Source organism: Cololabis saira, chromosome 7 (genome assembly GCF_033807715.1).
Source record: "Cololabis saira isolate AMF1-May2022 chromosome 7, fColSai1.1, whole genome shotgun sequence".
Classification (NCBI taxonomy): domain Eukaryota; kingdom Metazoa; phylum Chordata; class Actinopteri; order Beloniformes; family Belonidae; genus Cololabis; species Cololabis saira.
The window spans coordinates 25,427,026-25,441,131 of NC_084593.1; the positions used below are offsets into that span (position 1 = coordinate 25,427,026).

The following is a 14,106-nucleotide window of genomic DNA, read 5'->3' on the forward strand; positions in this document are numbered from 1 at the left end:
TTACTATCGCTTATACGCTGAATATTCATCCAGCCATTAAACGTGCATCAGCACATCAGCGCTTACGCGCTATTGTCAGAATCCCTGAAAGAGGGTGCCTTGTGAAGCTGTTGCTGGCAGGGAAGCAATTTTAATAGGACACCGTGTAAGTAAATAATCAGTCTTTGAAGAGAGCTTCAAAGCAAAAGAGCAAAGATGCATTTAAGGACAACATGCCTTCCAGAGGACAATCATTTTGGGTGGAAGTTGTTAATTGTCACGGTGTGAACAAAGTTAACCTATTCTGCTTGAAGTGTGTTTACACTTTTAATTATAATCACAGAGAACAGAGAGAATACAAATAAAAGTGAAAAGGCATGAAATGGGCTTTGCTAGAGAAAAATATACATTTAGACAAGAGCCAGTTAAACCAGGCTGTAGAGGCAACACTCAGTGTGTCATACGAGTCGGTGCACATGTTCACAGTAAAAAAGAGTTTGATTTCAAACCACGGTACCGAGCTGTTGCCGGAAATTCAACACGACATACAATTTTCTGATAACTACATTTATCATGTCCAAGTATGTAAAAACTCCTTCTGTTTCACTTAACTCTACAAGATGTGTACACTGTTTGGATCTTTATTCATGATCATGTTTCTGCAGTAGGTTGCAATAGATTACATCATTCATGGTTTGGACCTGATCATCTTACACTACAGCGTAGTATGTAGTAGTAGGACTAGTAGTAGTAACAATTAGTTCCGTTCACTCGCCAAGGCCAGCCTTGACAAACCAATCACTCCAAATGTGTGGCAATACTCTCATACAACTTTCTTGTGCAACAGTCTCTACATCATACCAGGTTTGTCTAAAAACCCTTTCCCTGCAGGATGGCTCTTTCACTAGCCATGGCTGTCCCGTCAACTTCCCCCAGCATGCTCTGGAATTCATGTGACCACACACTGTTTCCTGTAACTTTTCACTGCAACTGAAGATTTGGGGAATTAATGGATGTTAAAGAGTGCACTCAAACTATACACCCCCCCCCCCCCCCCCCCCTTCCTCAGTCAAGAGTCCAGGCATATATTTTGAAAAATGATAAACGGATTTCACCAATCGTCACGTCAAGTTTCTTTGAGCTTAAGGTAATTTCTTATTTAAAAACTTGCCTACCCATTGATGATCTGGAGAGAGTCATACATGCTTTTATTAAATCTCACCTTGATTACTGCAATGGCTTGTACACTCACAGAAGTATTTGCCCCTAATTTAAAGATTGATGTATTTCAATTCCATATAAGATTTCCAGAAGTTTAGATGACATAGATTTATCATAAACATCCTATTATAAATAAATACATCTTTAAATTAGGCGTTACTATTTCTGTGAGTGTATCTGGACATGGATCACTTCAAAGCAGCAGGTTCCAAATGTGGCTGCTTGCCTTTTTCCTGGCAAAAGAAAGTGAGGCCACATCACAGCTCTCTCCGCTGGCGTCCTGTTCCATTTTGGTTGGTTTTAAAATGTTATTATTACCTTTAAAGCTCTGAACATGTTGGTACCTTCTTATTTGACTGAGCTGTTTCATGCTCATGTCATGCTACAGCAAGAACATCAAGGTCATGCAATCAGCTGCTTTTAGAGGTGCTCAGAACAAGATTAAAAACAAGGGCACGATCAAACTTTTCACAGAAATAATGAAACAGCCTTTCACCCCATATAAGATCTGCACCTATTATAGCACTTTATAAATCATTGTTAAATACAGTTTTTTTCTCTTTGGATTTTGTCCCAGGTTTTCACCAGTTTTATCATTCAATTCTTTTAATTATGGTGTTTATTACATTTAGTTTATATCATCATTCGATCTTACGTTACCATGAAGTATTTAATATATTATATTTTTCTTATGAAAGCACTTTTGTATAAATGTGTTATAAATAAAGTTGACTTGAGTTGACGAACAATGTAAAACAATGCGTTAGAACAAAGTAAAAATGCAAATGAAAAGTGATCGAGGGAACAACATCTTTGGGTTGAAGCTGGCAGGGTCAGAGGCAAATGTTTAGCAGCTGTGCAGGATGTGAAAAATGTCTTTTAATTTAGTTTTCTCGTTTATTTTATCATCTTTTTTTAAACACTTGCACAATGTCAAGCACTCTCTTTTTGTCTGCCTTAAAAAGATCCACAAAGCAGTTAACTAACCATGTTGCTCACAGACATGGAGTCTGTGTCAGCTCGGCCTTTACTCGGTTCCAGGGGAGGTCACAATGAAAGACCACAACATGGATCTTTACCTCACATATCTGACCTCTTCCTCACCCTGCAGTGTCAGAGATAATTAAATGTTTTTGCACTGTGCAGCATTCATTAATCTTCAGCTGAAGCATCCGTGCGTATAAGAATTTAAGTTAGAATACATCGGAGCCCCGTGTCCCCTCTACCTCCATTTACTCAGCTGTCCTGTTATTATCAGCCATTATTGATCATTTTCATGATTTCATTTAGGGTAATCAAAAAAAACAACTGTTAAGACAAATCTTGCTTCTATGACACATATAATATCGTCGTACATCAAACCAAGACTATACTCACTTGAGAAAGTTTAAAAACAACTTTTATTTTACATGTTAGAAAAAAAGTGAACTGGGTGACATTATTGTATGAGCTCAAGAAGACAATCACACATCAGGGGTGGAGGTGCAGGGAGGGATTATTTGATAAGATAATATTGATGTATGTAAAAGTCTCACATTTAGCTCAATTTCAAAGGGAAATAATGCAGGATACATAAAATAGGATGCAAATAAAAATTGCTTGCTCAAGGGCGCTAAGGTGTTTAACACCAGTCACTCACTTACTGTATATTTCTGCGTAAGCCATTGAGATTTATGCGCGTCTAAAGTCTCTTGAGCACAAGGCTTCAGAACCAAGGCCCTCACAAACACCTTTGAATTATTGATTTCAATTTCAGCTTTCTCAGGGAGAACAGCTTTCAGGTAACTGAATTACAGCTCTACAGTCTTGTAAGTGACACATTTTCATAATTTGGGATAACAATGAGGATGAACATCCATATCTATGGCTTATTAGGGTCACAGAGATCTACACACAATAAAATTTGACGGTCTGTGGTCAATGTTTAACACATTTTTCGGTAACCAAACAGATAAAACAAAATATGTTGCAGCAGTTGGCATCCATTGCATTTCGATTTGCATTTTGATTCACCAGTTATTTCCCATTTAGTTTTTCCATTTGCACACTCTGTAATTTACGCAGCCCCGTGGATCCTTTCAGTGGCAAAGCTAATCTTCCATGTAGTGTAACAAGCACTCCCACAGTCACTTACTTTAGGTCCCTCCGCATTTGCACGGTCTTGATCGTTAAAACTAAAACGCAAGCTCAAATATTTTTGAATTACTTTTTAGTTTCTCTATTGTCATCTAACAAAATATGGAAGAAATTACAAAAATTAGACTAGATCCAGACACCAGCAAACCTAAAAAAAAGGTACACTTAGGTGAAGCATTCTACATACATAGCAGAAATTAGTAATGCTTCCCACCAGTCTACAAATATAAAATGTTAAATCCCTTTTGCTAACCCCTACTTGTTTGTCTGAAATCTATAAATCCGAAAAACTTGCAGTTCCTCCAATGACCACAACGGTCAATCTACAAAAGTCAGTCAATCTCTGTTGACTCCCATGTTTAAAAGTCTGACTTTGCAGCAGGAATAAACATTTCATTTTTCAGGGAATAAACACATGGTACAAAACAATTTTGGACTCAGTAACTAGATTACACATCCATCACAACCATTAACCTTAATGTACCTCATCAGGTAAAAAATGTTGAAACCACAAGCATATGCATAATTAGGAACAGCCTTAATTGCAGGTATGGCGTTAACAGCTAGCAGTCATCTCTTCAGCTACTTTATGCTTAGCATTTCTGTATATTTTACATTTGACCTGTGAATTAAGAGCTTAGAAAGCAAAATGACCCTTCTCTTAAAGATAATATGACTAGTTGTGCTTTTGACTGCACAAACAGACTGTTGTGACCAGCTCTGGGTTGTCCTCGTTGGGTCTGGGGGAGAAGGTAGCAATAAGCTCCTGACCTCTGGCCAAGAGTCAAGGTAAAAGCTGAATGTACCTTCTGTTGGGGGCGTAGGATGACACCTGGCAGCTCCAGCTGGCAGCACCAGGCCAGGCCAAGCTGGTTACCGTTTTGGACCATCTTCACTCTCCATTCAAGACCAACCTGGAATGCTCTAGGTCACGGTTGCAATCCAACCACCGCCACTGGCAGCTCTTCCGCCTGAGCCACCTAGCAATTTTATATAGCTTCTGTGCTAACCCCAAACAAAAGTACTTTTTTAAATCTCATCCCCATACAGCCTGTTACTTGTATTAGTAATGCACAAAAGCCAGATTGCATGGTACATGTAAGTTGTCCTCAATCCTCAAGTAAAGAGCAGTGCGTTCAGAACATCTCCAACTTCCAGTTCACCCTGTACCTACATACCAAAATGTTCTTGATAAAGCACATGTTCAATGTCAAAACTGAGAAAGATTTAATCATTCTGTTGGAAATACCACTTATAACCAGAGGTGGACAGAGTACTCGACCCCAGTACTTGAGTAAGAGTACAAATACTACTGATCAAAATTTACTCCGTTACAAGTAAAAGTAGCTCAGTCAAAATATTACTCGAGTAAGAGTAGAAAAGTACTTGCTTTTAAAAGGTACTTAAGTATCCAAAAGTAAATGCTTTTAAATTGACTTTAAGTAAAAGTAAGAGTAAGAGTAAGAGTAAGAGTAAATTTCTTATTTTCCACATCAGTAAATTACTATATTTTTTCTATATTAATTTAAGGATCTTTTAACTCTTGTTTCTGAGAATTAACTCTTTGAAACCAGCTGCACTGATGTTTTAGAACCACAATGTTATATAAAACCTGCAGAAACACCAAAAACAAATCAAATGAATGGGATCATAAGAGGACAGCAGATGATGCAGAGTTTATTAACAATCATGAACTGAAACCAAATGAACCTGCACCATCCAACTAAGTCTGGATCCCCCTCAAAGACCACTGCTTTACAAAAAACTACATCTCTGCTTTCAATAACTCAATGTTGAAGTCACTTAACTTTACAGGAAGGACATGTACCAGTACAATATAGCAATATAGAGCATATCAAAACTGTCTCCCCATGTCTGTCTTGTCTCCCCATGTCTGTCTGAGAGCGTGCACTGTGATAGGTCTCCTCCTTTGACAAAAACAGCTTGTGTCCAATAGGATTTTAGGGAAGAATAAAAAAGAGCAGACCTGAAAGTAACGAGTACTTTTCAGCCTTCCTAGAAATTTACTCGAGTAAAAGTAAAAATATTTGTCTTGGAAATGTATTCAAGTAAGAGTAATAAGTACCAAAGAAATCTAATACTCAAGTAAAGTACAAATCCTCTGGATATGTACTTAAGTACAGTACTCAAGTAAATTTACTCTGTTACTGTCCACCACTGCTTATAACTCTGGTTAAAATGATAAACTCGCATTTTGATTCACCGGATGCACACAATCTGAATCGGGGTAGTTGGAGTGAATGCTGCTTTTTTTCTACTTTTTTTTTTTACAAGAACAGCAAATGAGACAGCAAAGCAGAATAGCTGAAGGTCAATATTGAGTTACACAACAGTCCGTTAAGGAAATAAAGATATGGCTTTTAAAACATGTACAGTCATTGAGTCTGGCTGCCATAGAAGGTAGGTATAAGATATTTAATTAGTCTTAGAAACTGGTTAACATACAAACAAGGTGGCTGAAAGTGATGTGGGCACACAGAACATTACCTCAGGGGACATTTCAAACAAAGAACAACACCAGAAATGTTAATAAACATCTTGTCAACACTCAACCATAAATCTAAAATTTGAAAATTAGTGCAAGGTCACAGTTGCTGATATCTCTGCTCCTCTAATTAACTTTGATTGGCTGATCACCCCTGATCACTGACATTCATAATTTGTTGTTACATACTCCAATCCAGGCTTAATACAGCATCAGAGCCACTTAGTGGAAGCTGTTATCTTAGTAGCAGTAGCGTGAAATATTAATTGTATTCAAACTTGTAGATTCTTTCAAGTAGTTGCAGTAATAAAACAGCTGTGTCATCAGAACAAATAAGACAAATAGTTACAGCCCAACTATGGCCTTAAAAGCGCCAGCAGTAGACAGTACCAACATTGGAAAGAAAGTTAGTGGTAATGGTTGCGATACTGCATGAAGTACCAACACAGTCAGCTAAAATGAGACACTAGTGGATGTGTGAGGTGGCGCTGCACTTGTCCCAGCTTGAAGGGAACAGCTGAAATGCTCCTTTCAAGGATCTTTCCCTCTTCATACTATCAATTGTGTTTCATGCATGCAGCTTGACTTGATAAAAGCACAAATGAATGCAACAAGAAAGGGAAAACTGTCTTGTTAGATGAAAATGAAGTGGTAAAAACTCACCATTCTGTATCATCCTCTGAGTTGAGCCCGAGTGTGCTTTAGTTGCTGGATCTCGATTTCTGCCAGCTTCAGCCACTCGCTCTTAATAAAAATAGCAAATAGAGATAATTTGAATTTTTTATTGAAGTCCATCTCTTGGTTGGCAAAGTAATGCAAACATCATTTAATAGTCATTTCACCATCCTCTCTCTTACACACTCACTACAGTGGAACATACACGGAAATAATGTAGACACAACAGAGGCTTGAGAAGGACCCAGAGCAGCCGACAGCCATGTCTGTGTGCATGTGTGACTTTAAAGACCTGAGATTATGAGGTCCCTAGACTCATCCATGTCCGGTATTAGTGGTTAGGGCTTATTGAGTGAGGACTGCACATAAAGATCAGAAAAAAAGTGTGTGTGTCCCAAAAGTTTTTTTTGTCAATATGCCCTCTAATAGCTATCTTCCACCCTTTCCTTTCCCTCCATCTGCAAAACTTCTCTTCTCCTCATTATTGGATGACTCTCTTATCTCAGAGTTATCCTCTCTACAGGCAATCTGTCTCAAGTGTTCTCTGATGGCCCTGTGGATGTATCTTTGGATCTCCCTCTGCCTTCATCCCCTGGGACTCTCTGGTGCTATGTCACTTTTGCAAGCTGGCCTTTAGCCTGAGGGCTCCTGCTACAATTGCAAGCAACTGTCTGCTCACATCCTCTGAAGTTTAGTTATCCTAATTTAAACTGATCATCTGGGGCTCTAGTGGCCACAAAGAAAATAGGATGGAGTAAGAAAACACACATTCTCCCCTTTATGCACCATATTGCTATGTGTATCTCCCCTTGAAAACAGCTTGCTCAGCTCTGTTGCCATACTACAGTCCATTCGCCACTGTATTTTGTTGTGATATTCTTGTTTTTCCTTGCCCTGGCTGTGTGAACTTGACGTGCAGGGCAGTAAGTAAGTCACTTTGCTCAATGTTGTCCTATTTGCCAACATTTCCCCTTTCTTATTGAGCCTTTGTTTGACTCTAAATGCCTCTTCTTTATAACCATTTTCCATCATGGTGATACAAGTATTCAAAGGCTTTGTTGATATAACCAACCTCATCAGTTCAATTTAAAACATGTTTGTGTATTTTCTCTCTGTCTCAGCCAGCTCTGGATATTATTGATTGCTACTTCCTGGTGTGTGTGTATTTGATGAGTTAATTTACTGTGATACCTAAAATCACTGAAGCATGTATGTGTAGGCTTCAGATGATAATCCCATTTATGTGCAAAGACTCAATATTGGAAGCATTCATCCCTCTGAAAGACTGAGATAAGGGCTGAGCTGAGGTCATGGCACGTTTTATGATATGGCCAACAAGCCATTAAAATCAGAGTGGTAAACAATATTTAAAGAACACCTAGAGAGTGAGCTGCAAACCACACATTACACTGGAATTAGATTTTTTTTCTCCCTCACACTCTATTTCATACACAGACCTGAGGTGCCCACACTGGTTTGTAGTCTTATCGTTCCCTTCTCTTATCAGTTTCCCTCTTTCTAATTCTCTTAGCTCCTCCAGGCGCAGATCAAAGACAGTTTTATGAGACTGTATTAAGAGGCGGTGACAGAGTCAGGGGAGATTAAAGATGGACCGATGAAAAATAAGAGCAGACAGACGGCATATCTGCTAGAGTCAGAGGCTCAGTGAACTGGAGAAATAGTGGATAACATACATACAACGGCGACAAACGCTCTACTGGGAAAACACAATGTCCTGTATAATCAGGCTGATTGGCAATTTGGAAGCTCCAGCTTTTCAAGGCTTTGTTAGTTCGTGGCGTGGCCAAACCAGAATGCATCGCAAATTACTTCAATTTCTGCAGCCAAAATGGTTCCTATAGCAACTGCTTGTCCTTTATGTAAGGTCTTGGGACAAACAGTATCAGTAAACACCTGAAACATTTCTATGAAACTTTTAGTGCGTTCTCTGTCTCTGCTGTCTCCATGTGCATTGCGACCTCTGCTTGTGTCTTGATGCCAGTTTGAGTCTCCTGCGTCTTCTGGGCTGGCTGTGATAATGGGGGACTGATGGGTATTTGTAATCCATGCTTTGAGTCCCCTCTCTGGATAATGCGTTGCAATCAAAAGCTCATAATTCTTTTGGGTATGCCCGTATAGAAGACACCAGATTCAAATAGCTAGAAGACTGATTCTAACACTGGTCTTGCTGACGGCACAACTGTTATCTGCTGCCAAGGACTCTCCCGCCTCTCTGCCAGGGCTTAAAAGCCTGCTCAGCGCAACTGTCAAATCATTACTGACAGGAAAGAGCAGAAATTAATAGGAATGTAGAAAGTAGTGAATACAAAGTTTGACTTTGAAAGCGGGCTGAGCTGACCTGGAGGATAAAGGATATTACATTCAACTGGAAAGATGCTTAAATCCAGGACGGTATGGTTCAGAGTCATATGGAGGAAATATCTTGAAATATCTTTAATATGACAAATATTATTAAATGTGTTTTGAAAGTGGAAGGTAGGCTGTTTTTGAGCTGTAGATGACAATTTACTGAAGAAGAGATCAATAGACCAAAGCTAACAATAGAGCCAACTAATTTAATTGAGATTGTCTGTCTCTCTGACTCTGATATGGGATGTATATTATTGTCAGTGGTCACTTGAGGATTAGATTTCTTTGGTACGTATTACTCTTACTTGAATACATTTCCAAGACAAATATTTTTACTTTTACTCGAGTAAATTTCTAGGAAGGCTGAAAAGTACTCGTTACTTTCAGGTCTGCTCTTTTTTCTTCTTCCCTAAAATCCTATTGGACACAAGCTGTTTTTGTCAAAGGAGGAGACCTATCACAGTGCACGCTCTCCACTGGGATGTACGTAAAGCGGAAATACGTCAAGCCTCCTCAAAACGATACCGCCAAAGTAGCCTGCGTTTGTCAAGACAGAGCCGCAAAAATGGCTACGCCTGCGTCAGGAGAAGAAAGACAATCCGCTGAGTCGTCTGAGTCTGATAATGAGCCGGACTCGGAGCAGGGACTTTCACAAATTCCTTGGCTGTATCTTAACTCAATGTTTGAGTTTGACCGAGTAAAAAACGAGGGCACAGACAAACCACAGACATTTATTTTCAAATGTTTATTGTGTCTGCCGAAGCAGAACTACCTCTCTGCTTTCAACAACTCAACATCGAATTCTCAGAAACAAGAGTTAAAAGATCCTTAAATTAATTTATAAAAATATAGTAATTTACTGATGTGGAAAATAAGAAATTTACTCTTACTCTTACTCTTACTTTTACTTAAAGTAAATTTAAAAGCATTTACTTTTGGATACTTAAGTACCTTTAAAAGCAAGTACTTTTCTACTCTCTTACTCAAGTAATATTTTGACTGAGCTACTTTTACTTGTAACGGAGTAAATTTTGACCAGTAGTATTTGTACTCTTACTCAAGTACTGGGGTCGAGTACTCTGTCCACCTCTGATTATTGTGAACTGTAAAGACATTCAGATATAAAAAAGCCACATTACCTGACGGAAAACAGTTCAATGAGCATGAAAGAAGTGACGAGAGAGCTTGCTTGTACTTTTACCCCATCATAAGGTAAAAATGCTTTCCAAAACACTCCCTCAATCCTATCATTTCTTTTGTGTGCAAACGTTTATTTCTCAGTTGGTCTTAGAATAACTTTCTCAGTTATGATCTACTCCAATGAGCCTGAAAAATATGTAAAAATTCCAATCAGTGATGAAGATCGTGAATTAAAGTTGAAGTGAGCAACTACTCAAGTCAGTGATAAGGAAAGGTTGCTGCATTTATTTTGATAATTGATTTAATCATTTATTTAACTTTTCAATTATTTGCTGCTTGTAGCCTTTCAAGCACTTTTTTCTCCCTTTCATTAAATTAATATGTTCAGGTTTTGGAACATTGGTTTTACCATAAATGAAATATTTGAAAAGAATATTGTCTGCACTGTTCTTCAACTCCATTTAGTTTTCAAAAATAACTTTTAGATGGAACACTTATAAAAAAAAGCTCATAAAAGAGCTAGACACTGTAACCTTGAGAATATTGTATCAATATTTGCACATTTTGGAAGAATGACATCACTCTCTGGTTCTGTGGTAAAACATCTATATTCTTCTAAATAATGAAACATTTCTTATTTTTCGTGGGGGATCTTAAGTATACAATAAAGGTAAAATGTACTCAATAACCAGTGGAAAAATGATTAAGCAATATGCAGGTTGGGGTAGAAAGGGCAGAATGTTGTTGGGACTTTCCAGCAAATGTTCTTTGCGAGGGAAAAAAAACAACCCCCCCCCCCAAAAAAAAAAAAACAACCAAAAAACAAAACAAAAACAATGACAGACATAAAAGACGAGACACGAACACAATTACCCACGGGAACTGTGACAATAATAAGCAAACATCTTAAATTATTAATCAAATATGCATGAACACAGCCACCAATTAATTCTCACAGGCTTTCAGTGTGTGTTTGTTTACGGCCCTGTGGTATGTTGATTCACAGGCACCCATTATTTGTCCTTATGCAATTTCCATTTGATGAACTCAATATGTCAAGGGTGATAGAAAACTTTGGAAAAAAAAAAAATCATGAACAGATATGTTCACAGGCCTATGAAGTGAAGGGGTTGTGGGAGAAAGTTGGCCTGAAAGAAGAAAAGCAAGTGAACCTGAACAGACAATGCTGGGACAAACAAAACAATGTTTGAAAAAAAGGGGGAAAGGAGAAAAAAAAACAACATAAAAAAAGATTCCACGGTTATATTTCTGCATGACTATATATTTTTGCGTGTACCAGCCCTGAATATAGGACACATGATTTAATATTTGTCTACTGGGAAAAACTAACACAAGCCCTACACTCCACAGTATCTGTAGCTTGTGACAGTATTACAAAGAGGAACAACAAAGTGTCTATGAAGTACTTTCTTCTTATCTTTCCTGCTGCTATATCGGTTTAGGTGTGAGTTAATGCATATGTATCTGGATGTATTTGTTGTCACATGCATGTGCGAGTACAGGACTGTCTTAGGACAACACATTGCTTACTGGAGCGAAATAGGTTGAGGAATCTGGTAAGATATTTTTTTTAACATCGCTATATTTTCTCAAAGCAACATTGTCGTTGCTGAAAGTTTGAAATATATTTTTACTTTGACCTATGATAGAATCATGAAAATGACTGGATATTATGATAATGTTGGGATGTGCTGTAAATTGTATATAAAAAAACAGAATGATTTGCAAAGTTCACGACCCACCGTCTCAGAATATAGAAAACTTATTAACTGATGAAAGTGAGACATTTTCCTGTTTCACAAATATTATTGGCTCACTTTAAACGTGCTGGCAGCAGCACATCTCACAAAAGTGGGTGACCCCAGGCTGGAAAGTAAGTGGTAAATGTGAGTGTAGAGAAACACCTCGAGGAACATCTTGCAACTAACTGGGTCAACTGGCAGCAGGTCAGTGAGATGGCTGGATATTATAGAACATCACATACAGGTCTCTCAGACAGAAAGATGAACAGAAGTTAAATTATTTTCAAAATACTGTTTACAAATAGTGAAACAATTTTAGACACATCTTCCAAATGGACGAATTTGAATATTCTAATATCAGCAGTCAATAATAACATGAGAATCTGGAGAAACATCTGTGTGCAGGAGACAAGGCCAAAAGTCAATACTGGACAGCCGTGATCTTCAGGCCCTCAGGCAGCACTTCATTAAAAACAGGCGTGATTCTCTAACAGAAATCACTGGCTGGGCTCAGGAACAGTTCAGAAAGAAGACAGTTCGCAGTGGGATCCATAAATGCAGGTTAAAAGTCTATCATGCAAAGAAGAAGCTGTATGTGAATATGATCCAAAACGCTGCCACCTTCTTTGGGCCAAAGCTAAATTAAATAGACAAATTCCTGTGCTCAGATGAATCAAATGTATTTTTGATCCCTCTTCTCTGTCTATACAAACTGCCTCAATGTGATGCTAAAATCTTATAAGTAAAAAAAACACAATATAATTATTAGTAAAACGAGCACCACCTAAGGCTCAAAAGCTACACATGACGTCATTTGCACTCCCATGAAATCAGTCAAATGTAAAGTAATCTACCAACTGCTATAATTAATGTCTGCATAGCACAGGAGCTGGTGCACAGGAGCAGGTGCAGCTTAATTGACTGACGAACATAAAAAAATGAGCTTGGAAAGAGACTGAGAATTATTGCTGAAGATGGCGGCAAATTGCAGTGACCCCCAGTGACAAGCTATTTTTATTCTTTAAACAAGAAAAGACACCATAGCCATGCTTGACACAAGGATATTGCATCCTGACAGACCAATTTAACACCAGGTTGTCTGAATGCAGAGCCCACAGTGGCAGGAATGCAAAGGACCAGGAAGACCAGGAAGGTTGACACTAAAAAGTACTCAATGACCAAATGTGCACTGTGTAGGACGTGGACCTGGTCAACCAGGAAATGTCATTCTTCCTGGTGAATCATCTGATGACACTGAGAATATTGACAGTTTTCCCTGGCATGTAGTTGGATATTAACATTATAATTGTGTGTTTAAACATTTGTACACGTTTCTGCACTTTGTAATGACCCTGCTGAATAAATGATGTTCTATAGTGTAAAATACACTTATCTTTGTGTTAGACATAGCTCAGATTCTTGATAAAACTTACGTGTCAGGTTTAAGCAAACACACAGGAAAATGGAGCTGTAGTTGTTGCCTCTGAGATCAAGCTAAACTTCATTTGCATATTAAACCACAGGCACAAACAACAGCGTGCCGGGGTTTAAGATGCCAGGTGGCTTTCTCATGTCACGGAGGGATTTGACGCAGGATTAAACTTTAAATCTCAGCTACGCTACTAACTGTGCAATTAATGTTTAACAAAAGCAAAAGATTATTTGGGCTTTAAATTAATTTTTACCAAACTAAATACAGGAACCGACCAGCAAACAATGAGGATCATGTCAAACATATCTATCAATAGTGGAGTAAAATGTTCCATATAACCAAAAAGCCATTTGAGATCACACTGATGTTATTCCTGTGACTGACAAGAACATTAATCATAGAGCTATTGATCATGGGGGAAGTGGATCCCCCCCAATCAACTTTCCTGTTGCTGATTAGTCTCCAAGGACAAACCTGTGATTCATTAATTGAACTTAAGTCAGTTGCTGGTGATTGATGCCTGTATCCCTGAAACTGTATTGACTCCCAATCTAGAGCCGTTGTCACACACGTCACTATAATTTGTAATCTCTCCACATACATCCACATATCAGATCATAGGGTATTGGATAGTTGTATATGAATGCAATTGTGAAACAGTCCACAAACACCAGTCTTAAAGGGGACTTATTATGAAATACTAGTTTTTTCTTGCTTTAACATATATAAAGTGGTCCCCTCAGCCTGACAACTCAGACAAGGAGGAAAGCAACTAAATTCTGCAGGGTCTGTACACCCCGCCCGGAGGATCCTTCCAGTGTCATGTGACTTTTACGAGCCGTTCAGATTTGTGCATTTTCGTTACGTAAGCAAAATCATCGTCA

General features: G+C 38.4%; 1 protein-coding gene across 1 annotated transcript in view; it reads right to left on the minus strand.

Annotated features, from left to right (window-relative positions):
• spock1 (SPARC (osteonectin), cwcv and kazal like domains proteoglycan 1) overlaps positions 1-14,106 on the minus strand; it is a 115,344-nt gene that overhangs the window by 31,428 nt on the left and 69,810 nt on the right. Inside the window, exon 4 of the mRNA XM_061725234.1 lies at positions 6,506-6,586. Coding sequence (XP_061581218.1) covers positions 6,506-6,586 — 81 coding nt within the window. The remainder of the gene's footprint in view (positions 1-6,505; positions 6,587-14,106) is intronic.